This window comes from Neocloeon triangulifer, unplaced genomic scaffold (assembly GCF_031216515.1).
Source record: "Neocloeon triangulifer isolate White Clay Creek 2 clone unplaced genomic scaffold, ASM3121651v1 ptg000001l, whole genome shotgun sequence".
Lineage (NCBI taxonomy): Eukaryota > Metazoa > Arthropoda > Insecta > Ephemeroptera > Baetidae > Neocloeon > Neocloeon triangulifer.
In genome coordinates, this window is record NW_026775544.1 from 7654397 (window position 1) to 7682322 (window position 27926).

At 35.7% G+C, this 27926-nt stretch overlaps 6 protein-coding genes across 6 annotated transcripts; all 6 read right to left on the reverse strand.

Moving 5' to 3' along the window:
• Positions 1–354: 354 nt before the first annotated feature.
• Positions 355–3448, reverse strand: LOC132200910 (pancreatic lipase-related protein 2-like). Its single transcript, XM_059626699.1, has 7 exons — positions 2802–3448; positions 2154–2406; positions 1905–2056; positions 1592–1852; positions 1350–1541; positions 792–960; positions 355–731 (listed from the first exon to the last, which is right to left on the reverse strand). The coding sequence occupies exons 1-7, from the start codon at positions 2848–2850 to the stop codon at positions 671–673; spliced, it is 1137 nt and encodes a 378-aa protein (XP_059482682.1). The 5' UTR covers positions 2851–3448; the 3' UTR covers positions 355–670.
• Positions 3449–3567: 119 nt separating this feature from the next.
• On the reverse strand, positions 3568–7233 carry LOC132200927 (trypsin-1-like). Its single transcript, XM_059626723.1, has 7 exons — positions 6896–7233; positions 5224–5368; positions 4781–4943; positions 4506–4714; positions 4146–4342; positions 4024–4078; positions 3568–3966 (listed from the first exon to the last, which is right to left on the reverse strand). The coding sequence occupies exons 1-7, from the start codon at positions 7079–7081 to the stop codon at positions 3845–3847; spliced, it is 1077 nt and encodes a 358-aa protein (XP_059482706.1). The 5' UTR covers positions 7082–7233; the 3' UTR covers positions 3568–3844.
• A 1088-nt stretch (positions 7234–8321) lies between these two features.
• LOC132200935 (trypsin 5G1-like) lies at positions 8322–10319 on the reverse strand. The gene is made up of 7 exons (XM_059626732.1): positions 10174–10319; positions 9861–10014; positions 9563–9755; positions 9283–9497; positions 9013–9209; positions 8860–8920; positions 8322–8794 (listed from the first exon to the last, which is right to left on the reverse strand). The coding sequence occupies exons 1-7, from the start codon at positions 10273–10275 to the stop codon at positions 8676–8678; spliced, it is 1041 nt and encodes a 346-aa protein (XP_059482715.1). The 5' UTR covers positions 10276–10319; the 3' UTR covers positions 8322–8675.
• A 566-nt stretch (positions 10320–10885) lies between these two features.
• On the reverse strand, positions 10886–13303 carry LOC132200905 (trypsin-1-like). Its single transcript, XM_059626685.1, has 7 exons — positions 13136–13303; positions 12694–13015; positions 12438–12627; positions 12165–12379; positions 11912–12108; positions 11484–11544; positions 10886–11415 (listed from the first exon to the last, which is right to left on the reverse strand). The coding sequence occupies exons 1-7, from the start codon at positions 13277–13279 to the stop codon at positions 11297–11299; spliced, it is 1248 nt and encodes a 415-aa protein (XP_059482668.1). The 5' UTR covers positions 13280–13303; the 3' UTR covers positions 10886–11296.
• Positions 13304–16780: 3477 nt separating this feature from the next.
• LOC132193015 (trypsin-1-like) lies at positions 16781–21333 on the reverse strand. Its single transcript, XM_059613303.1, has 7 exons — positions 21295–21333; positions 18841–18952; positions 17780–17942; positions 17416–17621; positions 17155–17354; positions 17038–17092; positions 16781–16958 (listed from the first exon to the last, which is right to left on the reverse strand). The coding sequence occupies exons 1-7, from the start codon at positions 21331–21333 to the stop codon at positions 16837–16839; spliced, it is 897 nt and encodes a 298-aa protein (XP_059469286.1). The 3' UTR covers positions 16781–16836.
• Positions 21334–23067: 1734 nt separating this feature from the next.
• On the reverse strand, positions 23068–27234 carry LOC132200919 (trypsin-1-like). The gene is made up of 7 exons (XM_059626710.1): positions 27052–27234; positions 25395–25635; positions 24208–24370; positions 23808–24016; positions 23551–23750; positions 23432–23486; positions 23068–23359 (listed from the first exon to the last, which is right to left on the reverse strand). Exons 1-7 carry the CDS (start codon positions 27187–27189, stop codon positions 23238–23240), a joined length of 1128 nt encoding a protein of 375 aa, XP_059482693.1. The 5' UTR covers positions 27190–27234; the 3' UTR covers positions 23068–23237.
• Positions 27235–27926: the final 692 nt, after the last annotated feature.

The window sequence follows — 27926 nt, forward strand, 5'->3', positions numbered from 1 at the left end:
ACATAATAAAACCGTATTAAGAATTATTTTCATTAATTATGTGATATTAAAATTTGACAAAAGTTATCTGCAATTCTGCATCCATATAATGATAATTTAAAATGAAAAGAAGAAGCATAATTATAGCTTAATTTTTTTTTTTAATTTTCGGTGATTTTTTTATTTTCATATTTGCAAATTTCTTGAATGATTTATTTATCATATTTATTTAATTGCCATAATATGCTATACAAATACTATAGAGACTGCGCTCCTGGAATTTTTTAATAGACAAATGTGGATGAATAAAATAAAGTAAATTAAATAATAATCATCTTTATTTTCACCTTTAAACGAAATAAATTGTCCAACAACAAGAAGTAAAAACTTGATTTGTTTTTATGTGACCAGATTTATTAGCTTACAAATACATTCATATTTTTTTAAATTTCTTAAATTTTTTACAACCATTTCAAACTGGTAAAACAGCATTTTATGAAATATTTATGCTATAGACTTTGTACGCCTTTCATTGTATTGAAAATATCAGCAAGTAGTGTTTTTTGAGATTACCTAGAAATGGATTAAGGAACAGAAAAGGTTTGACGTGAGCTTAAAAAACTTAATTGTAGGTTTTGATCCAAGCGTCTTGGATTTCACAACTTTGGTTTTGCGTGGCTTTTAGGATTCCTTATAGTTCCGCGTTGTACGGCTCTTCTGAATTTGTTCTCATGAAGTAATTGCCACTTAAACTGTGTGAAAACTTTTTATTAGAACACTGAGCTGTAATTATTGCACTTAAGAAACTTCACCTATCGGAATTATCAGGAAGCGCATGGCTTCCCATGTATACGTCATTCGATTCAGGGCAGTTGTCTAGCTCATAGGCGTGCCAAGACGAGCAAGATTCGGCTTTGAAACCATTATCTGTCAAGAGCGCTTCTGCAAAGTAGTAGTAGGCTCTCCGGTGACTACAAACAGCTGAAACAAAATGAGGACCCTGTTAGATACTAAAAGTACACAAGTAATAATCAAATTAGAATTTCAATTATTTAAATAGGAACAGAGACAATTTAAATTTTTTGCTTTTTACCGAAAAGTTTTGAGGCAAATGTATGAGCTTGTTGATTTTTGTCTTTTTGTCCGATTTATTTTGCATATTTAAAAATTGGCCTTGTGGCTTGTGGCACACTAATAAACTTCATTTTAAATTAAAAGTTTTATTTTGCCTTTACAATTTTTCTGCAATTATGTAATTTTTAATTTTATAATTATTATATAATTAAATTCTATTTCTCCTCCTGTAAAGTTGTACACGTGATGTGTTTAAAAAAATTATCTATCTACCTAATTTAATAAATTATAATTACCTACAAAATCCATAAAACAACCCGGTTGAGGCCAGGAGCCGCCGTTTGGAAAGAAATCGACCTTACCAATAGGGTCTAAATAGCCCAAATAACCACCCGAAGTGTGCACCACTTCCACATACTCAGCGTCGGTTGAGTCTAGTCTTTCGTCCAACGGTGAGCCGCTGTATAAAACGCTCGCAGGGTCTAGGCCTGAATAGAAAATTTAATCTTGACATATTTCAAATAAGGCAATTTCTCGCCTGTTATCCTCGCTAGCTTTTGCCCAGTGAGCAAAGCGACCCTCGCTCCAGCAATTCCAGCTACGTGCGACCCCAGACTGAACCCAACGATGTGAAAATCGACCACGTTCGCGCCGGTCGAATTGGCCAAGTGCTCGATGAGGTATGCAACTCTGCGGCCCACGTAACGCGTGTTGCCCACGGCCGCTTTGTACCAAGGGGTGCCCGCCAGCTGCGACCAATCGACCAAGAAAACGTTCGCGTCCTCCTTTGTGAGGAAGGCTGGGGATAAATTTTTTTAGCTATAATCTGTTTTTAAACAACATACTCAAACCTTCTTTGAGAATCGGGTACATCAGAGATGTATTCACGCCGTCTCCAAATCCGTGAATTAGAATTTTTGTTGGCCGGCTTGATTTAAAGTACTTGAAATTTGGTTTGCACGATTTCTGAAAATATGCCCTTTCGGGAGTGTCTGCATTCTCTCTGAAAAAAAAATTAGAAAGAATTTTAAAGTGACGAAAAAATTTGAAAAATATTTTAATTCTTGACATTCAATTCACGGTCCGTAGATTTCATATACCTGGTATAAAGGAAAAATTCCACGTCTGTTGGTCTCATGTATCTCATTGCGGCATCCATCGCGGGAGGCGGCGACAAAACGGCCAAGTGAACTTCGCCATTAGCCCCTGGCAAAAGCATCCATTCGAGTCCATCTGCAGGACTTGCTTGCAATGAAGAAAACGAATCTTCAATTTCGTTGTCGTAATCTTCGTCATCTGCGCCCACAGGAGCTAACACTGGAGGAAGTATTTCCAAGCCTGGCCTAGCCAATGCTGTCAAATTTTGCATTATTTAAACACGAACCACCTAAATTAATTCAAGAGCCAAAGAACTGTTTAAATTTGTATGCCACTTGAAAAATGGAATATAAATATCAAAGCCGTAAATATTTATTATGCTTCTATTGCTATTAAATACTATTAAAGTTTGAAATTATTTAAAATTTTCCATTCCTATTACAAATAAATAAATAAATCTAAATATAACGTATGTTTTGGAAAAATAATTTAATTAAACTTATAAGATCAATTAAACCCCAGATTCTCTTTTTCCCAAATTTTCAATCTTTATTTACACCAAAAAGAACAAATTAGGTTCAATTTAAACATTCAGAGTTTGAGATTACGGCGTGCTTCTGAAATTTGGCCGTCATAAAATTTACACCTACCTTGAATAGAAAAGTGGAAAAACACCGCAATGGGCAAAAGTCGAGGCATGTTCACGACACTCTCGCCTCAAGATGGACTGGCGCATGTGTGGGGCGCTTCCTTGATTTATGTCCTCAGTTTTATCATAATTATGCACGCGCGATTGTCCACTTCTTATTAAAATATTGTACCCGCTGAAAGCTACGCGCTCCTCCCCCAACCTTTACACTACTTTTGTGGAAATTTCGCTGCTTTTTGGAACGAGGCCGTCTAAAAAGATTTTGACTTTTTGATAAAAAAAAAAATCACGCCGTGCCATTTCATTACCAAAAGCGCCCGAGCAACGGTATTCCCCTTATCAGTCCGAGGCACTCCTGCAATATTTGCGTGACCTTCCGCCAAGAAATTATTGTTTGCATCAGTCAGTTATTGTTTGTTTGCTTTTTTATCAATAGCACTTTGCCAACAAAATTGCGGCACCTCCGCTGCCGGGGAATTGAGATAAGGTGCGCAGAATTTATCTGTTCTTTTTGATGAATTGGATATGGCGTTTCCGTGTAGGCTTATCGCCTTGCAAAGGAGCGTTGACCAGCAGCTCATTTTGCTAGATAGTCTCTCGCTAGTTACAATAAATATGCTGTCGCTTCATGAATAATTTATTGTCTGTCAACGCGTCTCATGATAAGCGATATATTCAAAAATTGAGATTCTCTAAATGATTCTCACAGTGGAATTTAATTGCGTCAGTTGGGACTGCGGTACAAAGAAAAACATTTACAGTACTAGTTTAACATTAAATAATTATATATTGTTAAGAACATGTTCTACAAGTGAAATGCCTAAAATTCCCTGACAAAGAATACGCTTAAATTTAAATCGTGGTGATAATAATTATCTGTACAAGAGTTTTCTCATAAATATTCAACCGAAATTCACAGCTCGAGTCTCTGCCGCTCGGTTTGCACGCAACACACATCACTCGTATAATTGTACATTCAAACGTATAAGCATAATTTTTTCACTCACACTTGTCTAGATTGTTAAAGTCATGAGATGAAATAATTTATTTAACGCACTGGCAAGAATCACGCATGTTCCGCTTGACCCACTCCAAGTATCTGGCCACTCGTGTGTAAACGCCGGGATAGCCGGGACGCCCACAGCCAACTCCCCAGGACACGATTCCTAAACAATGGAAACGTTATTTATCTTGTTACACCTTTGTTCATTTAAAATTGTCACCATGAACTTCATATTTGGCTCCGTTCTGGATCAGTAAGGGACCACCACTGTCGCCCTGAGCAATTGAAAAAAATTGTTTTCAAATCTTGCAGAAGTATAATTATTTAGTTTTAAAATGTCACCTGGCAAGAATCTTTGTTTGCAGTTCCGGCACAGAGCATGTACGAGCTTATTCTCGACGGCCTGTACTGCATTTTTCTGCAGTCGGACAGTGACAAAATCGGCACCTGCACCTCCATTACATGCGAAGGTATGACCCCACCCTCTGACGTACGACCCCAACCGACCACCGTTCCTGATTTTGCTGGTGGATCCGTCCCTGAAAATTAATTATTTTTATTAAATTTAAAAGTATAATTAATTGAAAATTTTTATGTGTCATTGAAATTTTAAAAACTTTCTATGCTTTTAAAAATTTCCTTGGCCATGCTCAATATGATAAAAGCTATCGCAAAAGCGGCGTTTTCTAGAAAAATATTTACCTGAGGAGGGGAGACAGACAGGTCGCACCTGTTTGCTGAAGGTGACAGGCCTCCGAAGTTTCAGGAGGGCGATGTCATGGTTGTAGTTTGTGCCGTCGAAGTTCTTGTGTCTGATGATGGCCGAAACCGCGCGCATCACTGCCGGCGATTCGGTGGTCGAAAATTGGTCATGGTCGCCCAAAACCACTTTGAACTTGGATCGTCTCAACCTACGTCAACGCAAAGGTTAACAACCGATTAAATTCACATTTTTATCTATCAAAATTTGTGCTTGCCTTCTGACGCAGTGAGCAGCTGTAAGTACATAATCAGCGTTCAAAAGTGAACCGCCGCAGTGGAATTGTCCATCGTAGACAAGTCTCGCAACCCAGGGATAGCGATGAATCCCAGTTATCTGGCCACCTACAATTCTGGTTTCTTGATTCACTACACCGCAGTCTGCAGAAAAGATATTCATTTTGTTATTGCGAATTGAAATTATTTTAAGATGAAAATATTTAATTTTACAATTTAACAAAATTTAGGGAGCTCAATATCTAACAGTTTTTTATTACATTTGTTGGAACGAAGAAGAATAAAAAAAAAATTTTTTCTTTATTTTACTTGAAGAGTTATAGTTCTTTTATATCAAAATTTTGTGAAATGTTTATTAATTATGGTTGAAAGTTTTGCCAAAATGAATTTTTATTAAATGTAGATACAATTTAATGAAACTTACTGCAAGTGCAATTCCTGAACGTGTCTTCTTCATCATCATCGCTATCGTCTCCGTCAACGATGGCTGCTGAGGCAGCATTGGAAAAAAGATTAAAAAAATCATCTAAGAATAGTCTGTCTGAGTTGTTTCTCCTTGACATTTGCAGCTAAACAGAAAAATATAATACATCGATAAGTTAATAAATCCACACATTTTATTTTCAAGATAGTGAAAATAAATTTTTAATAATTTATTTAAAGTAAAGTAAGACGTGTTAAAAAAGAAAATTATAATTAAATTTCTTTGAACATTGATGATTTATTTTTAATGCATATTTTTTTGTAAATGAAAGCCTGTCGGTCTCACAGCGTCGTACGCGTTGTACTTTAAAAATCTCTCTCTCAAGGTCAAGGAAGGTATAATAACAGTTTTTCCCTTTAAGTACATACATACATATGTATATACGCTTGCATATATGTGTGAGAATGTAGGTGATACATACTGAATTTCACTCTCTAATCAACTTCTTTGCAAGGTTCGACTTGAGATGAAAACCTGCGCGAATATTTTGACGCATCGTTTAGTGAGATACTTCTAAATCACAGTCAAGTTTTGCCCAACACGGATCTGGCCAGTAGATATTTATTTAATTTCTTAATATAGCTAGAGAAATTTGGGGCAGTCAGTTAAACGTGTTGTAAACATAGGAACCAAGTAATTCGAGGTGAAAAAGTATCTTTCCTAGTTCGTTCCAAAGGAAAATAGCCGCCGATTAGGTTTAATTATTACTGCAGCTGGTGCGGCGTGACATTTAAAGAAATTTCACTCTCGATGCGCGAAAAAGGCATCGAGGCCGACGCGACACAATCGGTGATCTATATAATATTTTCCTCTTTTTTTACTTTGATCCATTCGTTTCGTTCTAGCGTGATTTACGCGCTCAATTTAACTTTGTATGTTATCGTTTCACATTGTTTTCTCCCATGCAAATGCGAATTGATCTACTTTTGAGCAGCTGCGCGTTGCGATGATACGGTATATGTGCTATGGAGCGAAACAATCGTGTTTATTAGACGACAAAAAAGTGAAACTCATCTGCGCCGAGCACGCGATCGCAAACAAAGCGGCTCTATAGCAGATGGTGATTAAACGCCTCGCGTAATTAGCGTTATTAGCAGGTCCTGCTTGAAGTTTCACACCACCAGCTGATTTTTAAAAGTGCTTGCAATAAAATATTTTTATGGACCTGCTCTGACGGTGGTGCTCTCAATCGGTTTATTTAAAAATAAATTACAAGTTTTACAACTTACAATTAATGTCTTAATGTGAGACCAACAGTACCAGAGTTTGTAATTTTTCTGAACAAATTAAGAAAAATTATTGAATGTCAAGATCAATTGCCTCGCGGAAATGACCACATTTTTCTAGCAAAAACCAGAGGGATTGAGAGAGATTTTTTTGATAGAGATGATGATTGATTTGATATGTTCAATTACAAAAAAAAAATATGATAATTATGCATATTTTAATTTGACAAAAATATATTTAAAAAAATCCAATTTTTACAATTCAGCTGTACCTTTTTTTCCATTTTTCTTTCAATTTGTTACATTTATTTTTCCACATATTGGGAAAAAAAATACAATTTGAACGGACATAATTGTGGTATTTTTTTTAACATCATTTTTCTTACCTTGTGGTCGCTGTAAGATTTGACTGCGTGATTGTTGAGCGAGAGCAGCTTATCATTGTTGCGCCAGTGCTTGAAGTTATCGTTGACTAGACCACTGAGCACCAAATTTTGCTGCACCATAAGCGTAAGTACAAACACCGCTGAGCAGAGAAGGCAAAAGGTTGTGCTGCTCTGCTTTTGAGCCATTTCTTGATGACTGCCGCCTCGCGTTTAGTTCCATATATAAATAATAATTTCTACTTTCTTCTTGCGGCGCGGAGAGGAGGAAAGCAAGGCAAACCAAGCTCGGGCGAGCGGACTTGCGAGACTGACATCGCAAGCCTCAACTCTCACTCGCACTCTCAAAATTCTCTTTCCACCGCATCTCTTCGTCTCACTTCTCCGTCCATCCAGCTCATTAACATCGACTGGCCATTAAAAGCAAAATTATTCCCAAATATGGGTCACAGTTCACCATAAATGGATTTGCAAATCTGCGCCATGTGAGAAGGTCAGAGAAGTAAAAATAAAAAATAACTTTAAAACTTTACATTATTATTTATAAAAAAAAAACTTTTTAGAAAACTCAACTGCATTAATTAACATTGTTAACAGACTGTAATTATCAATTAATCGACTGATTGTCCAGAATCCGCAATAATTGCTAAATTGACCAATCTGCGGGTTTTCTCTCATTTTGGTGCTTTCCACTTACGAGTTTCTGGGAATTTTCTACATCAGAGGTTAAAATTGCCGATTTTGAAAGAGGCTCCGGCCGGCAGCCGGTGCGAGCGTGGAGTGCACACGCCGCAATCCCTTGAGTATTTCTGTCCTTGGCATTAGAAAGCATTGACCTTGTTCCCTCATTATTACCCAGAGGCGTCTGCCCCGTCCAATCTAACAATGTTCGATTGTTTTTCACACGCTTTTTTTATCCGTTAGTCCATTTCAGTATTTTCTTCGTGACTAATTTGGTGCACGCAAATGCCCAAAATCTTTTGGAAAGTCATCGATTGCCTTTTAATTGCGAGATGAGAAATGAAACAAATTAATGACAATGTCCCCGTGACTAAGAACTTACGCTGCGCTTTGACTCCAGTTATGCAACACACCCTTGACAATGACACTCATTATGCTTAAGGCAGTGCTTTGAAGCAACGAGAAGAAGCCACACGTTCAAGCTTATTTGATCTTGTACTTTCGATGTTCTAGGCTGCAAACGAGTTACAATAAATTCATTCATATTTCTCGAAAATTTATTTATATTTGATCTTCATCTTCTAACGAATTCCTTAATAAAAATTAATAAATTGATTACATCCATCTCAGCAAGAGGTAAAATTTTAATAGTGTGATATACCTTTTCCAGAATGATTCTGATTAAATTTTTTATTATTATTGGCGTGTATTTTGAAAAAAAAAAATCAAAAAGCAAATAACAGAATATTATTCCATAATTTCCTTTTCCCTTTTTACGTGTTTTTTAAATTCAATATATTTTGCCCATATCAACTATAGAAAAATTGAATTATTTTGTGTTTTGCATTTGAGGGTTGATTGTTATTTATTTTTTTTTTTTTTATGAAGTTGAGGTGTGAGGAATAATATAAAGTTTTGAGAAAAAGAAGGTAAGAACGCCACGACTCAACAGACAATAATTATTACGGTGTGAATTTCTCTTTCTTTGCCGCTGGTTTGCTATTTGCTCATACACTCTACGACGGTGATGTAGGACACTAGAGTGTTTTTGTCATGCACAAATTGGCAGATCCGCGCGCAAACATTTTATTGAGTGATTGATTTATGTACAAAGGCAGGCGTTGGGCATTTTACTCTTAAGCCAATCGATGAATTTAGAAACTCTTGCGTAAATGCCAGGAAAACCTTCGCGTCCGCAGCCATAGCCCCAAGAAATAATGCCTAAAACGAGTACAGATCAAAATCATACAAATAAGAGCCTATTTTGAATGCAATATTTCTCTTACCGTGAACTTCGTGTTTTCCCTTCTTTGGGTTCTGAACAATAAGTGGGCCACCGCTATCATCCTGAAAATAAAATCACCACCGTTTATTTAAAAAGCTCTTAAAAATTATGCTTTTCAAATAGTTTAAAATCATTTATTTATTTATTTTTATACTTGGCAAGAATCCTTGTTTTTTGCGCCTGCACATAGCATTTCGTCAGTGATTTTTTCGGGTCCTATCATCATCATCCGACACTCCTTCTGGGACAACAGTGGCACCTCCACCCGCAAAATTCTGTCAGAACCCATTCCCTTCTCCATTGTTCTCCCCCAGCCAGCGATTTCTCCCATTCTTGCAGGAGGATCCAAAGCTTGAAAACAAATTCATTTTTTGTATTTTTATACAACTAATTGTTTAAATCACAAAATCATATCAAATCTTACTAGCAGAACTAGGCAAACAGGCTGGTTGAATTCCTTCGTTGAATTTCACAGGTTTCCTCAGTTTTAATAGAGCGATGTCGTTTACGTGCGTTTGCGCATTGTATTGCTTGTGAACATGAATTTGAGACAAGGGACGCATCATCGTGTGTATTGTTTCGGAATTTATTGTTTGATCGTGGTCACCAATCACCACCTGAACATTTTCTTTCCTTCGACTATAGAAAAAAAATAGGTATTTTAGGCGGTTTAAAAACATTTCAGGTAAATGAAAAAGAATTACTTGGTCAAACAGTGGGCGGCAGTCAGGACATACTCGGCGCTTATCAATGCACCACCGCAGAAAGTACGACCCTTCTCTGCCATCCTGACGATCCACGGATATTCGTGCAAATGGGCTTCCCTCCCTCCGAGTATACGAAATTGCGGTTCACCAGGATCGTCAACCTTGAAAGCATCTTGTTTGACACCACATGCTATGAAATTATTTTGTTTCATTAAAATTCAAAATCTAGTCAACTGAAGTTTATATTAAAAAATGATGAAGTTAAAAAAAAAAACGATAAAAACGTTGAACTTACTGCAGTTGCAATTGGTGGGTTTTGTTGTGTTGATGGATTTGTTAGAAGATTGCGGCGGAAGAGGAATATTGTGTTTTGTGTGCCACTCCACATTATGAAGTTGGCGAGAATTCGCGGTTAAGTCAATGTCAACTGGTGGTGGACGCCGTGGCACCTACAAAAAAATAGGTCCAAAATATTCTCACAAATATTCAAGTATTTTCTAATTTAAGAATAAATATTTTTATAAAAATTATAAAGAAAAATGCATTATTTAATTATTTGAGATTCGCTATTGACAAAATTATGTAAGTGAAAATAAGTGGAAACTTGCCTGAATGCCATGATCAGTGATGATCCCAGCTTGCGAATCTTTAAAATATCTGGTGCCAATGCTGGATAAACTGAAAATTTTCAATGCAAGTCCAGGCCTCATTGCCAGAAAAGTGGCAAGCACCAGGCAAAATGCTCTCGCTCGCACCATTTCTGGAAAACTAAACAAAATCTTCTTTCTAAAATATTTGCAGCCACACTCACTTCCTGGAACTAACCCAACCTCAAAAACAATATGAATATTTATCTTGAATTATATGCTCATGGTTTATCCGGTTTATCCATTCTCCATTTTAACGTATTTCCCTAAATTCAACGTTTTTCCCTCAATTGTATTACTTATTTTACGCTACGATATTAATTACCCGTTTATTTTAGAATATTAAAATGCCGTGAGAAAGAATATTCATCAATCTTATTTTGCAATCATTTAATTTTCATACATTCTGATTATTCCGATTGACTATTCTTGACTATCCATGAAAATAGAAATATTTTGACTGTGTTTTTATTTTAAACTTCAGGTCATAAGTTCCAAATGATATTTATTTATTTATTATTTAATAATTGGGCGTTAAATAATAGTCCACTAATTTAACATTCTTTGTTTTATTATTATCATCATCAGCCTTTTATTGAACCACAATTACATAAATGGAAATACCAATATTTCAGTTTTTTAAACCTATTGGCATTCACTCCACTTATATTTTTTTTGTATTTTTTTAATTAGCATATGGTATTAAATAAATAATAAAATAATTAACAATTTATATTGGAAAATTTTGATATTATCTTACACATGACCAGCTAGGAGTAACTTGTTTTAAACAAATACATAAATTTTATTATTAAAATAATGCTATTGTTGTTTATTGAATGATTTTAACTGGCGCGAGTAATCCAAGGATTGTTTTTACATATAAAAAAAAAATGGTGAAGATTAGGTGAAGAAGCCAGAAAAAGTTCCATTACAACAGAATATTACTATAGCAGCTATAGTTTGGTATTTTGATCATAGCCTTTTACATTACAAACGACAGGAAAAAAACTACTTGCAAGAAGTAAGTTATAACGTGCAAAAATCAGCAGATCATCTCGAAACATTTTATTGACTAATTGATTTATGAACAAAGGCAGGCGTTGGGCATTTTGCTCTTAATCCACTCAGTGTATTTAGAAACTCTTGTATAAATGCCAGGATAGCCTTCGCGTCCGCAGCCAATGCCCCAAGAAACAACGCCTAAAACGAGTGCAGATCCAAATCAAATAAATTAGAGCCTATAGTTTTGAATAATATAATTCTCTCACCGTGAACTTCGTTTTTCCCGTTGACTCGGTTCTGAACAATAAGAGGGCCGCCGCTATCACCCTAAAATAAAATCACATCCATTACATTTGAAACCCTTATGTGAATAAAATATTTGTTAAATATAGGGCAAAACAATCTTGAACTAAATTTCATGATCTAATTTTTTCATTTAAATGTTGACTAAAAACACTAAAAAAACGAGACCATTAGAATGTTTGGACAAAATTAAATTTCATAAAGGTTAAAGATTTTTAATATCTAAAATGGAAAGGATATTATAGTCAATATTTTTTGAGAAGTGGAAGGAGTCTTTCAAAAGAATCCTCCTCCTATATAATTTTAGCTATCCTATTCATTTGAATATATTATTTATATTTAAAATCTTAATTATCTTTAATATACAAAATTTTGTTAGTTAAATTTTTACTTGGCAAGAATCTTTGTTTGTTGCACCGGCACAAAGCATTTCATCAGAGATTCTTCCTGATCGGATCTTCATCGACCGACACTCTCTCTGCGACAACAGTGGCACCTCCACCTTCAATATCCTGTCCGAACCTTTTCCCTTCTCCACAGTCCTGCCCCATCCAGCGATTTCTCCAACTCTCGCTGGAGGATCTAAAGCTTTGGATATAAATTTTAAAATTTTGCGAGATCAATAAATTCAAGTCAAATCTTACTGGCAGAACTAGGCAAACAGGCTGGCTGAATTCCTACATTGAACTGCACGGGCTTGCTCAGTTTTAAGAGCGCGATGTCGTTCGAGTAGTTTTGCGAATTGTATTGCTTGTGAACATGGATTTCGGACAAGGGACGCATCAATGTGTGTATTGTGTCGGAAGTTTTTGTTTGGTCGTGGTCACCGATCACCACCTGCATCACTTCTTTTTTCCGACTAGAAACCAAATATTTTTTTGGTCAAATAAAGTTTAAGGAATTCCCCAAAAGTTTACTTGGCCACGCAGTGGGCTGCTGTCAGGACGTACTCGGCGTTTATCAAAGCACCACCACAGAATGTACGACCTTGCACCGCCATCCTGACAATCCACGGATATTCATGTAAATGAGCTTCCCTCCCTCCGATTATACTTTGCGGTGCACCAGAATCGTCAACCTTGAAAGCGTCGTGTTTCACACCGCATTCTAGACAAATTTTTGGATTCATTACAATTTAAAAACGAGTCAACAAAAAAAATTATATAATCTTACTGCAATTGCATTTTGTCGGCCTATTACCAACAGTGCTAATTGGTCGCACAGGTTTGATGGAATTGATGAATGCCGACCATTTATTGGGCCTCGCATTAGGTCTTGAGGGTATTGAGTTGTATAAACCTCCAAACTGCAAACGCTCGTTATCTTGAGACGGGGATTTGGTTGGATTCAGACTAAAGGGCTTTGATGTGACGATTGAATTGGATAATCGCGATGGACGACGAATATTGTAATTATTGTTGTTCCAGTTAGAATTATGAATTTGACGAGAAGTCGCGGGTGAAGCACTGATGACTGGCGGTGGACTTGGTGGCATCTAAACAAAATAAATTAGAATGAATTTTCAGAGGAATGAAGAAAAGAAATATTTATAAGAACAACGTCAGAGATTGATTGTGTTCATCAAATCTTGAAGGTGAAATAAGAGAGAACTTGCCTGAATGCCATGATCAGAGATGATCCCAACTTGCGATTCTCCAAAATATCTGGTGCCAACGCTGGATGGACTAAAAATTCTCAACGATAGTCCCGGCCTCAGAAGAGTGCCAAGCACAACACAAAATGCTATCGCTTGACGCATGTCGAGAAAACTGAAAGTTCTAATGATGGCATTAGGAAGTCAATTGTCAGTTTTATAGTTGCAGCCACACACTTCCCGGAACGAGACAACCTCAAAAACACCAAATAGATAATTTATCTTGTCTTATACTTATGTTTTACTCATTCTCCTATAACGTTTTTCCCATTCTATATTTGCCCTAAATTTTCATTTGGATATGTTATATGATTGACCACTTTTACGTCACAATCACCGTCAGCAACAATAATTATTCATTATTTAATTACTCATAAATGATTTTGAATAAATTCATTTTAGAATGACGTAGGAAAAATGTGCAATGGCCAGTTTATAAGACAATTATTAATGGATAATTATTATTTATCATTTTGTGGTATTTTCACAGGTTTGTTATGAATTCGCTGAAAAGAAATTGAACAATATAAACGTGGTGGCGTGATAATGTAACAATAAGTCTGTTTGTTTTATATGGATTTTTTATATTTTAATTTACATAAATACTAACAATAAGACAATATTTGTTGGTAAATTAGGCAAAAAAAAAATATTGAACATTATTTTTAATATTTATTATCACCTATTTTATAAAACTTCTAATAAATTATTAAATAGATTACATTTGATTTACAAAATGTATTCTCCATTTGATACAGTCATGAGTCATGAATACACAGCAAAAAAACTGTATGTAAAAGGTAAAGAACAAGCTAAAAATATGTACATTTGAAAAGAGACATACAGTTAATTTTTACTGAGAAAGACTTTTTCTGTAAAAAAACAAAAACAAATAAAGAAAATTTTGCTCAATTATTTAAGAAATTGTGAATTGTAGAATACATCAGCAGTGTTCTTTTTTATCCATGTGAGGTATCTACTCACTCAGGCGTACACCCCAGGTTTTTTGGGTCTGGCTTTACCGGTGCCCCATAAGATACAACTCCTGAAAGTAGAAATTTAGTTTTTATGACGTGTCAATTTCCAAAAATATATAATTGTAGGAAACACCTTTCGCAAATTTTATTTTCAAGAAAGAAACCGTCATCGAGTAAACACGTCATTGTTTTCCCCGCTAAGATTAATTATTTGGTGCGCTCGACACCGTGACCCAATTCGTAAATGAAATATTTCCCAATACTGAATCAAGATTGCTTCCAAGAATCGTCAATACTGCGAAGAGCGCGCGCGGAAGAGCGACCAAACCTCGAGGGAAGAGGAGGTCTGCGTGAAACATTCCACTGCTGAATCATGAGCTCCTGATAGCAACAATCATTGATCGAGTCAAAATAACGCTTCTCATGCGCCTTTTTGCTTGCGTCGTCACATCATCATTATGAATCTTCCCGCGAATATCGCAAGGCTTTTTTGCAGTGAAATTAATCATTAGGTCTATCAAACTACATTCTACATGTTGAGTTCTCAGTAACATAGTTTTAAATTCATTTTTACCAGTTATTCAGAATTTAAAATTTTTTGCCCAAAAAAAATTCACTTCTATAGCCTTTTTGTTTAACTCAATATCTTTCTATAATAACTTGAAATGCGATGTTAAGTTTTTTTAACTAAATAAAACCTAGCGTGAAGTTTTTGTGTTTTGAAAAGAAACTGCATCAGCTACATTATTTAAGTAATTTCAAACAAACAAAATTTCCGATAATTTCTATGTCACCACATTCAATATTTTTGTTATTAGAATCATAATATTGCAAGTTGTGACCGCCTATGGTAGTTTGTGGTCCTGATAGATTTTTGAAACCTGCTGACTCTCGTGGCGAACGCTCTGACCACCAAGCACCGAGCGAAGGAGTGTGATGGCGAACGCCGCCGGTGTAGGCTTGTCTATAGTGTTGGAGAACGAGCAGAGGTGGTGGCACTGTACCTTTGTGTCTTCTCGTTCTCGGTCAATTTCAAATTAAAAAGTCAACAACTAAAGTGTCATCCGGAAGCCGTCCCGTATGGATAAACTTTAAAAATCATCCCCATAGAGAATATTAAAAGAAATAATATTAAAGCATTAGAAATTGAAAAATCCGGAAAAATCACTCTATTGATGCATTTTTGCCTAAATATAATATTTCTCGATTTTGAATATTTTTTGCATTATGATCTACGGTTACATTAGAAGTATAGCAAAAGCTTTTAGAAATTTAGAACAAAAGAATATATCAATTTATATCGTAAAATTTAATTGTGGCTGTCCTCAGTGGATTTTGTTTCTCATGTTGGTAAAAAAAATTAAATAATTAATAAGAATGGTGCCATTCGTTTGTTAATTATGCAAAATTACTGCACCTAGCATTTGTGTTTGAAATTTTGAATTGGGCTTAACTTGGAACCGCTTGCTCAAAATAATTTATTGTGAAGAAAGCTTTGCTTGATGAGGCGCGGAGCCTGCTACTGATTTCTGTGTGCCTGGCACGACGGACGCTTGAATGTTGAGCCTTAGACGCCCATTCCGCCGATTTTGCGCACCGCGTCGCCGGAACGACTGGCGAACGAGTGTGAGCGTGTCGAGCGCACCATTGTAAAGTGTGTTTATCATTTTGGTGCTCCACTCGCTCTGGCGATCTGGCAGCACTCGACAGGCAAGCCTGTCCTAAAATTTTACAAAACACCATCGCGTACTATTTTTTTTTTTTTAAATTTGATTAGAAAAAAAATTAATTCGTTTCTGAAGATTATTTAAAGATAAATATGGCAATAATACATCTCTATTCCCAGTTTATTCCTTAACTTGCTACAGACGCAATAGCAAGATGAAAACTTTCAGTACGGTTTCCATGAAGGCTTCGTAAATAAACATCATCATCATCGCATGGACCAATAATTTAGGATATGCCAGTTAAAACATTGAACTCGAAAAATAAAATAAAAATAATATAATAATTGGGAGTAATAACTCTGCACCACTAATAAAGTGCACGGGCCAAAACTGAGGCCAACCAGGCTTTGTCTTGACCTGACCTTAGCAAAAAATTTAAAGAGATATATAATAATAAAAAACCCCAAATAGCATATTGGAGCTTGCCTTATTCTGCAAGCTCAAAAAAGGGGACCGATCGATAATTCTCCTCCCCCCACAAAATAAGCTTTTCGAGTTTGGAAAATATTGCAAAAATTGCAACTTTGACCTTTTTTGAAATATGTTTAGGATTCAAGATAGAAATACCCGATGCTTGGAATTTAACTCCAAGGTAGATTAAATCAAGGACAAATTCAATATCCTCACTAACACTTTTTATTTTATCTGAAAGTTAGAGGCTACTGTTCTATAATTTAAAAATTTGGCATTTTGAATTTTCTTCAGCTAAGTAATCTATTACCCTGTTAATAAGAAAGCTTTGAATATTCTTAAAATTTATTAGTCAGTTAATTATCTATCACTCAATTAATAAACCAGCCACTTTTTGTAAAATAAAAGGTTTATTAGAAAACAGCATAAATAGATTTGGATGGATTGATTTGCACTGGCAATGACATGTAAAAATAAAAACATTGAATTTTCCAATCGCCAAAAGAAAACAGGCGCAGGATAATTGGGGTGAGAATTTGTGGAGCCTTTACAGTTTGCAATAACAAGAATCGGCTGTGTTGCTTTTTATCCATGTGAGGTATCTGTTCACTCGAGCGTACACCCCAGGTTTTTTTGGTCTAGCACAACCTTCGCCCCAAGACACAACTCCTGAAAGCAAAATTTGATATTTTTTTAATATAAAAAATTTCAAATTACTTAAGAATAACACTAGAAAAATTTTACTTACCAACAATTTGGTATTGTGCTTTATTCTTCACCATGAGAGGACCGCCACTGTCTCCCTGAAAATTGATATAAGAAGTCGATATTCACTTGCAATTGAATTTCAAGCTAATTTTTTTACCTCGCAAGAGTCTCGTCCTCCCTCTTCAACTCCCGCACAGAGCGTGTTGTCTGTGATTCGGCTTGCACCGTAATAAGACTGGCATTTCAAGTTGGACATAATTGGCACAGCGACTTCCATTAGAACGGCTGAGAGTGGCTTATTCTCTCCAATTCTTCCCCATCCAATGACCAACGCGTCCTCATTTGTGAACGTCTTTCCTGAAGAATTACCAAATTATTTTATGGAATTAAATTAAAAACTTCAAAATGTATATCTTACCTGGCGTGGGCATGCAGGCGGGCAAAAGGTCACCCTTTAATGGCACCTCCTTGTCCATCTTCAGCAGAGCAATGTCATTGCCATCAATGCCCAGGTTTTTGTTGTAGGCGATAATTTTAGTGACACTGCGATCTATGGTTTTGGCTTCAAGGGACGAACTTCGATCGTGCTCCAGTAACGTGATTTTTAGTCCAGTCATATTTATGCTGTAATTAGGACGCATTAATTAACTTTTTGAGCACTTGCATAGACTTTTGTAAGTAAAAGCTTATATTGTGTTAATCAATCACTTCATTTTTTATTTCTTTTGTTGTACAATAATTAATTTTACAAAAGATGCCAAAATTTTAATTTCTCTATTTACCTTGTAAGGCAATGGGCAGCAGTAAGAATGTACTTGTTATTGATTAAAGTTCCACCGCAGAGAAACTCGCCATTGTAAGAAAGCAGAGCCATCCACGGATATTGGTTGACTCTCGTTTCCTGGCCTCCAACAATCCTCGCTCTCGTTTTGGCTATTCCGCATTCTGGGAAAAATTGGTAAAATATTTATTGGTAGCATTAATTACCTTGCAGTGAAAGTGCTAAATTCGAGTTTTTGCCTGTTATATGGATGGATTATGTAGCTTTCCTATTTCTATTCTGTTTATTTATTTATATTTCAATGACAACGATTTTTTCCATCGTAAGTCGTCATTCAAAATTAACTTTGCTTAGAATATGTCGTGACATTTAGTAAGTTACTCTCTTAAGAGCTATGCCAGAACTCAATTGTTTCTTGCAGAGCCTCTAATGATTTAGTTCATATTTCATAAATTTAATCCCCAAATACCTTCAAAACATGAGAACATTTACAATCTTTTCATTTACTCTTAAAATAAATATAATTTATGAATACAAGAAGCTCTTTTATATTAAAATTTTATCTCATATAGTTTAAACATAAATAATTGTTTAGTAAATAAAATACAGATCTAAGAGTGTCAATATTGCCTATGCTTAGAACGAAACACAGGAAATTGAATTTACGCATTTGGGCTATTGCCATGAAGAATAGTTAATAAGAACAAAGATTAACTGGCACAAATATTTGGCATTTAATTTAAAACACTTTTTTTTATTGCTGCTAATTTGTCCAACTTAATTCAATATCAATTTTATTATTTTCCTTCAGATTAGTCGGATGACGTTTTAAAATAATGCAAAATGCCAAATCAACTATTATTTTCAGGGATATTCCTTGTGAAATATTTTACTGCTAATTATTTCTTTCTTTCAAATGCATAGCGACATAAGAAAACTTGCGCGGAAGAAAAAACCACGTGGAAACATGCTGCACGTACGGGTTTGCAAATAATATATTTTTTCTAGACCCTTTTTAAAGGCAAACGCTCGCATTCATATTGAATGAAATTTTTAACTTACTGCAGTTGCATGTTAAGTCGGAATCAATGTCTTCAACGGAATCTTCTCCGCTGATTTCTCCAGTGGAGCTGCAGTTTCCAGGCGAGCTTGTGACAACAGACGGTGGTAGAATCTAAAATTTATTTAAAATATTCAGAAGAGATATTTTTAAGATTATTTGGCGAATGTTTTTTATATTTGAAATATTAATTCACATTTAATAATTTTAATATTTAATTCTCAATGTTTAAATAAATAATTTTTAACCTAATTACAAATTTAATTAGAAATTATTTATCAAGCAGCTATAAAAAAGTCCAATCCACGAAAAAATGCCATTAAATTGTCACAAAATTTGTTATAATAAGTTGCAACTTGCCTGAATTTTATGATCTTCAATGATTGCTACTTGCGAATCTTGAAAATAAATGTTGCCAATGCTGGATGGATTAAAAATACTAAATGTTAATCCTGGCCTGAGAAGAGTGAGAAGCACTAGGCAAAATGCTATTGCTTGGCGCATTTTGATAAAACTGAAAGTTCTAATGATGGCCTTAGGAAATCGTTCGCCAGTTTTTATAGTAGGATCACTAGGATCCACTCAACTACCGGAACGAGACTCGCCCTAAAAATACGTCAAAATAATTTATATTGTCGTCAGCATCAGCCATGAGTCCAAATTTTCATGTGTTTCCCATACAGTACAACGTAATTCCATTGATTTTTTTCTATTTTCCCTCAAAATTTGCACGTTGCAGGATAAAATTGAAACGCTTTTACGTCAATACCATCGTCAGCTACGAGCAAAACTTCATTATTATGCGTATGGGGAATAATGGGTAAAATTACAGTACATGTATATAGTATACATTTTGAATAGTTTCCTATAGTCATGGAAATATAAAAATAGCAAATGCCTCAGTCCCATTATATTCTCTTTCCGTCAAAAACTAACAAATTTATAGATAGAGTATTTATTGAACACAACTAGGTGTACAACGGGTGTCTAAAGCTAATTTGTCTTCCTAAAATTAATTTTACAATTAAGCTTGTTTCGATAATTATTACAAAGTACAAAATTAGTTAATTTTGATTTTTGCAGCCTCTCTTAGGCTTAGTTTTCGTTCATTACATTCAAGAATATGATATTGTGAACATTTCTTACCGCAGTGCTTGCATTCACAATCTATTGTCGCTTGAGAATGAAAATTTTTATTCTTACAAAATAAATAGTGGTACCCGTGACAGGCAAATCTCGTAAACACTTGGCGATCACTGAACATTGCACATTGCCAATTTTTATTCTTCATAGTTTCTGTCTCGTAGAACTCATCACATATCTCAAGTTTGTTTAAATATTTAGACACACAAAATTTCTGGAATGCTTCAGTTTCAGTTAGAGAATATTTTACCTGTAAGTCCGATACAAAGAGATCAGTGTCAACTAATTCATACACAAATCTAGATCTAATATACTTGGACAGTCCTAAAACTCTTTTTAAATATCTTGTTTTGACTTTTTCAAGATTTTCAAAATCAGTCTTTGTTAGGAAAGGCCATATTTCTTCAATGCCGTAGGACGCAATTGGGGAAATTTTTAGATCAAATAGCTTGTGTGCTGTTTCAATGGATAATTGTTTTAGTTCTCGTATATTATAAGTGGCCAGCAATGCAGCTCTTGTTCTTTTTTCAATGTGCTTTCCAAAAGAGATTCCTGATGGTTGAAAAGTAACTCCTAAATATGTAAACTCAGCAACTCTCTCTATTTCAATTCCACCTAAATCTAGGCGGTCACTTAATGCATATTTTCCTAGACCCTTATTTCTAAATTTCATGAATTTGCACTTTTCCAAGTTAAGTTTCAAACTGCGTTTTAACAAAAATTCTTTCATTCTGGCTAAAGCAATTTTCAAGTCACTTAATTTTTCTGAGGTTAAAACAATATCATCTGCATAATAAATGGCTTTCACGTTTGGCAAATCTCGTAGAATATTATTTATATCAGCTAAAGAGTAATTGAACAGAAATGGGGACGTGCATCCCCCCTGTCTTACCCCATTTGATTGTGTAATAAGTTTTGATACTGTTACTCCATCTACTATTCTCAAGAAATTTAAGTCTAAGTTGTGAGCTAAATAATTTAACTCCGTGAACGTTAGCTTCTTGCTTTCTATTAACTTCTTAAAAATAAACGCCCTATCTATTGAGTCAAAAGCTTTACTTACATCCAAAAATAAGGCATATAAGGGTGATTTCTTCTTATAAACTGTCTCTTGAATGTTATTAACTAAGGACTTAATTGCCTGTAGAGTAGATTTTCCTTTCACAAAACCATATTGATTGCCTGGAATCTCGTGAATCAAAGATGAGTAGATACGTGCATGCAGTACACGATCTAACAGATTGTAAAAAGCCGAACTAATACATATTCCTCTATATGAATTTGTATTTTCCGCGTCCCCTTTTCCCTTATACAAGAGTTTTAGATTTGACTGCCTCCATTCCTCTGGACATGTTCCTAGCTCCAAGCATTTGGTGAAAAATTGCGTTATTTCGGGGAGTAAGGATTCAACAAGTAGTTTAATATTTTCATTCTTCACTTTGTCAGGTCCAGGGGATTTCCCGTTTTTCATTTTCTTTAATGCTAACAAAACTTCTTCTTCCATAATAGGTGAAAAATTTATATCATTTCTGTAATCTACTATCATCTCTTTCAGATTTAAAGATTCATTTTCACTCAATTTTTTCTCGTTGAAAATTTTTTCAAAATTGCACTCCCATTCATCCATCATTATATTGTTTGTATTGTAAAAACTTTTGCTCAACTTGAGAATTTTATAGCACTTATTCTGCTCCGCCTCTTTTAAAATGTCCAACTCCTTCATTTGCACAAAAGCGTTCTTCTTCATTTCACACACATTTTTGTAATTTCTTTTTATTGCGGTATAGTGCGGTAATAGAATCTTGATTATACTAGTTACATTTAAACTTTCAGCCACTTCCAAGCACTCTCTCCATTCGTTCAATTTCTGTTTTAATTCGTAGCATTCAGAATCAAACCACGGTTGACTAATCCGTTCAGTTTGCCTACGAGGAATGTCGGCCTCTTTCATAATATTTATCATATTTTTATAAAACTCTTCAACGTCCCCCTTTTCCAGATTTGTTCTTAGAATATTTTTATATTTAGTCTCAATAAGCTCTTTAAGTATGTTTTCATCTAATTTAAAATTTTTCTTATTCAAAGACATGTCCCCATTTCTGTTCTTTTGTTTTGTGAAATTAAATTCTATTGAAATAAAATTATGTTTTCTTATGGTTGGGCAAATTTTAAAATTTTCGGTGTAAATTTTTGGCCCTTTGAAGATTAAATCAACCACACTATGACCATTACTACAGTCGTAGGTACTTTTATATGGATATTCATTTACTATTGTCAGACTGTTTTCCTCAGCAAAATCAAGCAGCGAGTCAATTTTTCTGTTTTTAGTATCCAGTCGGCAATTAAAGTCTCCAGCCAAAATGAAATTTTCAAAATTTTCAACATATTTAAGGATTGAGAGAAGTTCATTAGTCACTGTTGTAGAACGTATCTTCGGATTTAAATAGCATGTTACTACTGTAATGTCATCAAAATTTAGAATTATGAAGTTTTCCAAATATTTCACATTTAGTAAATTTCCTAACCTAGAATTAAAATACACGGAAATTCCCCTCATCGGTCGCCCTGCCTCCTTTTGTGAAGCTAAAACTTGCCTTGAATAAAAACCAGGAATGTGAAGTGGTTTCTTTAAAAATGTTTCCGTGTAAAGAAGAATATCATAATTTTGCAGTTCTGTTGCAATCGGAGATTCATATGCTTTCGTAAGCCCTTCACAATTCCAAAGCCCTAATTTTAAGTTACTCACGTCGCTGTTTCGACAAGGGAAATCTATAAAGAAAGTTTCTCACGAGCACCACAGTTGCGCTTGCTTCTCTCCCTGGGTGCAACAGTCTGCGAATTAGGGGCATCATTTAGCTGCTCTCCGTCATCCGGCTTCCCTCCAGTCTCTTCTTCTTCCTCTCCGGCCTCCTTTGGGTTGAACAAATTCCCACAGTTTCAGACACATTATACTATTATACTATGCCATATGCCGTATTCAAGCATAGAAAAACATTATTATTAAATTAAAATAAAAAAATAATATAATTGAAACAATAAAATAGATATTAGCTACTAGTTCATTAAAAAAAACACATTTATTCAAATAAAATATTTATTAGAAAACTTCATATAAATAATTTTACAAAAAAACTTATAGATTGATATGCACTGAGGAACACAACGACTTTTCCCATAGCAAAACAAAATAGGAATGATCAAGATAATATCATGATATATGATAAATAAATTATTGGAATGAGAGATTTTCCAGCCTTTACGATTTACAAAAACAAGCATCAGGCGTGTTGCTTTTTATCCATGTGAGGTATCTGTTCACTCTGGCGTACACTCCAGGGTTGTTAGGCCTGGCACAACCTTCGCCCCAAGACACAACTCCTGGAAACACAAATTGAATTTTTATTTAACGTCAAAAGATTATAAATTATGAAGAAAACAAAATTTACTTACCAGCAATTTGGTAGTGTGATTCATTCTTCACAATGAGAGGGCCGCCACTGTCCCCCTAAAAATTGTTTAAAAAAAAATCAAAATTCGCGGACAATCTAATTTCAAGCCAATTATTTTACCTGGCAAGAGTCTCGTCCTCCCTCTTTGAACCCCGCACAGAGCATGTTGTCTGTGATTTGGCTTGTACCGTAATAAGACTGGCATTTCGAGTTGGACATAATTGGCACGGTGACTTCCCTCAGAACGGTAGAGACTGGTCTGTTCTCGGCAGTTTTTCCCCATCCGGTGACCAACGCGTCTTCATTTGTGAATCTCTTTCCTAGAATATTACCAAATAATTATTATTTTTATTATTATCATTTTTTTTTAAACATACCTGGCGTAGGCATGCAGGCAGGCAAAAGGTTGCCCTTTATTGGCACCTCCTTGTCCATCCTCAGCAGAGCAATGTCATTGTTAAAGGTGCTTGGGTTGTATTTGTTGTGGTGGATAATTTTGGCGACGCTGCGATCGACTATGCTGGTTTCAGAGGACGAATCGCGGTTGTGCTCCAGTAGCCTGATTTTCATGCGATTTGCAGTAAAGCTGTAAATGCGACGCATTAATTAGTCCCGCCGTTTACTAAGCTAATTACTTTGATATACACTGTTGCAAATAACAAAGCGTAAAAATGGTTATGTGAAGGTCGTTCATTGTTTCTTTCATATCGTAATGAATTGTACTCTACACGCGGAAATATTTCAAAAAATTGTTATTATTATTTTTTTTTAAATTACCCTTTAACGCAATGGGCAGCGGTGAGAATGTACTTCTTGTTGATCAAAGTTCCGCCACAGTAAAATCTGCCGTCATAAGAAAGCATAGCCATCCATGGATATTGGTTGACTCTTGTTTCCTGCCCACCCACGATCCTCAACCTAGAGTTGGCTACTCCGCATTCTGGAAGAAATCGAAAAGAAAGAATTAGTCGTCTGTGTACAAGCACACATGGTGAAAGTGCGGTGACACCGAGTTTATGACTTGTTTTATGGATGGATTATACATGCAGCTCCTTTCTTCCACTGTTTATTTATTTTCCAATGACAAAGCTTTATCCCATCGTGAGCGGCCATAAACAGAGCTCTGTTGAAGAAAAGAGTTAGGCGCTCAAGAAAACGTTCAAGAAAAGAAAAAACGAGCGTCCTCTCATTGAAGAAAAATGTTTTTTTTTTATGAAAAACAATTTCTTCCATTTAATATATTAAAACATAAAACGGCTCTTGATGTTTTGGCCTTGATCTGTTTCCCCATTTTGTGAGCAATGAAAATAAAATAAAAATCAGCAAACTAGAAACAAAAAATTTAAAAAAGTAATAAACAATAAAAATTAACCAATTCTTGTATTAGCCAGATCGTTTGATCATAAATTCGGTTTTATTTCTTTGATATTATCCAAATTTTAATTCCAGTTATTTCACTTTAGCTCTGTTAAGAATCTGGTGTAACTCTGCCTAGTTATAAAAAAATCCGTTTTTGAAATTAAAACCATTTGATAGAAAATGGTCAGGAATAATAGCAATAAAAAATGATGAGCTTCAATCAAATGTAATGCAACTTAAAATCGCAGGTCAATATTTTTTTCTTTTGTGAGGAATAAAAAATCTATATGCAACAAAAAATGCGAAATTTCCTGTAGTCAAACAATGAATGACTTTCATTTTCATGTTGGTTCATTTTGACGTATTAGTTGAAGCTAATTATTTATTCCTGCAAAAGAGAGCTGCACGATTTCGCACATGCAGCGGCGTAAGAAAACGTGCGCGGCACGAAAAACCACGTGTGAACATCCAACTCGTATATAATATGCAATGTGTATTGGTTTGTGAAGGTGTTGGTATTTGCGCGCCCTCATTAAGTCAGACGCTTGCAATTTTATGGTCGCGGTGCTAATTGCTCTCCATTTCGAACAAAATAGTCAACTTACTGCAATCACACGTGGGAAAGTTAACTGGTGTTCCGGCCGATTCGGCGTCTTCCACGGAAACTTCACTGCTGCTGCCGCCGCTGGTTCCTCCGGTTGAGCTGCTGCTTCCGGATCCGCCGCTGAAGATCCAGCTCCACAGGGAAGATATGACTCCTTTGTCGTCTTTGCTGACGCCAGTGGCATTTTTGATGGCGATGAATTCGCTGATCTCGCTAACGTTGTAGTGCATCAGAACCCAAGCCTTTAAAATAATTTAAATCTGGGGTTAGAAATTATTAAAAACGAGTTAAGTTAATTTTACAAAATCAAATTTCAAAAAATATTAATCTTAAATTTGTTCATCGAATTGAATATTAAAAATAAAAAATAATAATAATAATTAGAAAAAAGTAGGCCTCCATCCCTCAAAACTCGATAAAAAAAAACATTTAGATTATCATGGCGTTGTCTTTTTCAAGTTTTTGAGCTATTCTCGTTATTAAACGCTGATTAAAACCAACATTAAGTCTACGTCAAAGGATTCAATACATAAGTACTCAAAGGGAGTGAAAAGACGCATTATTGTCAATTAGATGATGGCGAAAATGAAAAGTGAAAGAGGATATTGAGAGCGAAATGAAACTTGCAGCTTCGTTAAAGTTCTGCGAGTAAAAAGGCAGTTTCTTTCTCGTTGGATTGGCATGCCCAAGGTAATTTAACTGCATCGCAAAGTAGGCCGATTTACATGTAACTGGAATGCAAATGGAGAGGAAATGTCTTATGGACCGAGAGACTTTGTTAGTTAATGCCAGTCCCTAGGACGTGTTCTTCAGGTGCACTGACAGCAGCCTCTCGATCGCCTCGCGCCACAAAATGAAATGATCTCCTCAACAGGCGGCTGGTATCGTTTTTACTTTTAATTGCTTTTGCGCCACTTTTCGAGTTTGATCGGCTTTAATTGATGGGCTGCCATTTGATATTGCTACTTTTGGGTTAATCATGCTGGTCCTACGGGGAAAATGTGCGTGGAGCAATAACAGTTTTCACTCTTGTCACAATACATCGAGACCTTGAATTCCGATTATTACTAAAGTACACCCTTTTATGATTTGTGTAAGCTCGGAGATTAAGAGAGAGTGTGCGCGCCCACAGCGTTTTACTGGTTTTTCCACCAAGGCCGGATATTTTTGTGTTTTTTCCTGGACCGAAAGTGACTCCTCTCACAATAACAAGAGCACCAAAGTTTATGTAAAAGTGCGCGAGCTCGAAAATTGTCCTGCTTGGAAACTTTCAAACGTGTTTGCATTCAAGCACGTTCCTAATTATACGATCAACGTGAAATCTTGATTGTAAATCAAATAAATTATCAGGCAGTGTTTCAAGTTTCAATAAGATTTCTCTAGTTTATTTTTAGGAAATTTTAAAATAATAATTAACTCAAAAAAATGAGTAGAAGTATTTCAAAATTTATTTAGTGTTCATAAAAATTTTGAGTAGCTTAAAATGAAAAAAAAGCTTGAAGCACTTTTTTCACTTTCCCCATATTCCTTATTTTATGCAGTATTCAAAGAGAATAATTTAACACTAATATATCGTGTACGCCAAAAACCTCAAAATTTCCTAATTTATCTTAAGCCCTAACTGTGAATATCAACAACTGCGAAATTATTCAACTTACAGGGATTTCCGCCTCCGAGTTGAACATGGGCCGCAGGTTGTGCCGCACTTTGGGCGCCAGTGGAGAAAAGCGGGCGTGCACCTGCGCCAGCAACAGGACCGCGAGTGACCAAAAAGCGAGCGATTTGAGCTGCAGCATGGTGGTGAGATGGAAATCGGTTGTCGAATGTCCCACTTAGGCGCCGAGTTACGCATTTATACGGCGGTAGGTAATCAGCAGCCGCTCTTCTGCCCTGCTGCCGGGTCAAGGGTTTGACCGTGACGTTTTCACGGCACCTCCACCGCCGCCGTAGCCACCACCACCGCACAACAACGACGACTCATTCACTCCGTTTGGCCAATTTCGCGCGCGAAAGGCATTGGCGATTATCGCCACTTATCTAATGCAAATGTTTAATGTTTATCCTCATTGACGGGGCTTGCAACTTGAATGTCGGTGAAGGTGCAGGATTTTTTTACGCGCACATGCTTGTGGGAATGTGATGCAGCGAGAGAATTTCAGCCATCACTCACGCCCGCATAATTAGCTCTTGCAGTCAGATTTTTTCATTAATTATTTATTGTAGCCTATAAACATAATTTCTACTTTTTTTCCACACGCGCAGCACTTTTTGTTCTATGATCTGCTCTTGGCGGCATTCTTTTGTATTATTTACGCTGGTCTAATTGATTGGCCTTTTGATTGCCGGCAAAGCCACGTGCGTGTGATGTAATTAATGCCAGACGTTATGCGCGCTCGGAGACTTGAATGACTGCATTTTCGAAGAGGAAAGTCCAACTCTACTTCTGGGAATTTGCGCTCGGATATTTTCGCACTTATTATTATGTAAAATATGAAATCACAACACTGTGTCATCGGAGCTAGGATAACCTTGA

Excerpts from the sequence above, each read along its gene's own strand:
- LOC132200935 (XM_059626732.1), bottom strand. The coding sequence starts at position 10,275 with ATGAGGCCTGGACTTGCATTGAAAATTTTCAGTTTATCCAGCATTGGC. Across the intron at positions 9,498-9,562 it reads GCCGCCCACTGTTTGACCAA|TCGAAGGAAAGAAAATGTTC; the intron begins GTAATTCTTTTT and ends TTTTTTCTATAG. Across the intron at positions 8,921-9,012 it reads AAAACAAGGATTCTTGCCAA|GATGATAGCGGTGGCCCACT; the intron begins GTATAAAAATAA and ends TTTTATTTTCAG.
- LOC132200927 (XM_059626723.1), bottom strand. The coding sequence starts at position 7,081 with ATGGCTCAAAAGCAGAGCAGCACAACCTTTTGCCTTCTCTGCTCAGCG. Across the intron at positions 4,343-4,505 it reads TGTCTGTCTCCCCTCCTCAG|GGACGGATCCACCAGCAAAA; the intron begins GTAAATATTTTT and ends ATTAATTTTCAG. Across the intron at positions 3,967-4,023 it reads AGCCAAATATGAAGTTCATG|GAATCGTGTCCTGGGGAGTT; the intron begins GTGACAATTTTA and ends TCCATTGTTTAG.
- LOC132200910 (XM_059626699.1), bottom strand. The coding sequence starts at position 2,850 with ATGCCTCGACTTTTGCCCATTGCGGTGTTTTTCCACTTTTCTATTCAA. Across the intron at positions 1,853-1,904 it reads GTACCCGATTCTCAAAGAAG|CCTTCCTCACAAAGGAGGAC; the intron begins GTTTGAGTATGT and ends ATTTATCCCCAG. Across the intron at positions 732-791 it reads CTTCCTGATAATTCCGATAG|TTTAAGTGGCAATTACTTCA; the intron begins GTGAAGTTTCTT and ends GTTTTCACACAG.
- LOC132193015 (XM_059613303.1), bottom strand. The coding sequence starts at position 21,333 with ATGTCCAGAGGAATGGAGGCAGTCAAATCTAAAACTCTT. Across the intron at positions 18,953-21,294 it reads CAGTCAAATCTAAAACTCTT|ATTCTACCACCGTCTGTTGT; the intron begins GTATAAGGGAAA and ends AATAAATTTTAG. Across the intron at positions 17,093-17,154 it reads GAGGACGAGACTCTTGCGAG|GGAGACAGTGGCGGTCCTCT; the intron begins GTAAAAAAATTA and ends ATCAATTTTCAG.
- LOC132200905 (XM_059626685.1), bottom strand. The coding sequence starts at position 13,279 with ATGCGTCAAGCGATAGCATTTTGTGTTGTGCTTGGCACTCTTCTGAGG. Across the intron at positions 12,628-12,693 it reads GCCGACAAAATGCAATTGCA|AATGCGGTGTGAAACACGAC; the intron begins GTAAGATTATAT and ends AAATTTGTCTAG. Across the intron at positions 12,109-12,164 it reads CTGTTTGCCTAGTTCTGCCA|CTTTAGATCCTCCAGCGAGA; the intron begins GTAAGATTTGAC and ends TTATATCCAAAG.
- LOC132200919 (XM_059626710.1), bottom strand. The coding sequence starts at position 27,189 with ATGCTGCAGCTCAAATCGCTCGCTTTTTGGTCACTCGCGGTCCTGTTG. Across the intron at positions 24,017-24,207 it reads GCTGCCCATTGCGTTAAAGG|CTTTACTGCAAATCGCATGA; the intron begins GTAATTTAAAAA and ends TCGCATTTACAG. Across the intron at positions 23,360-23,431 it reads ATCACACTACCAAATTGCTG|GAGTTGTGTCTTGGGGCGAA; the intron begins GTAAGTAAATTT and ends TTGTGTTTCCAG.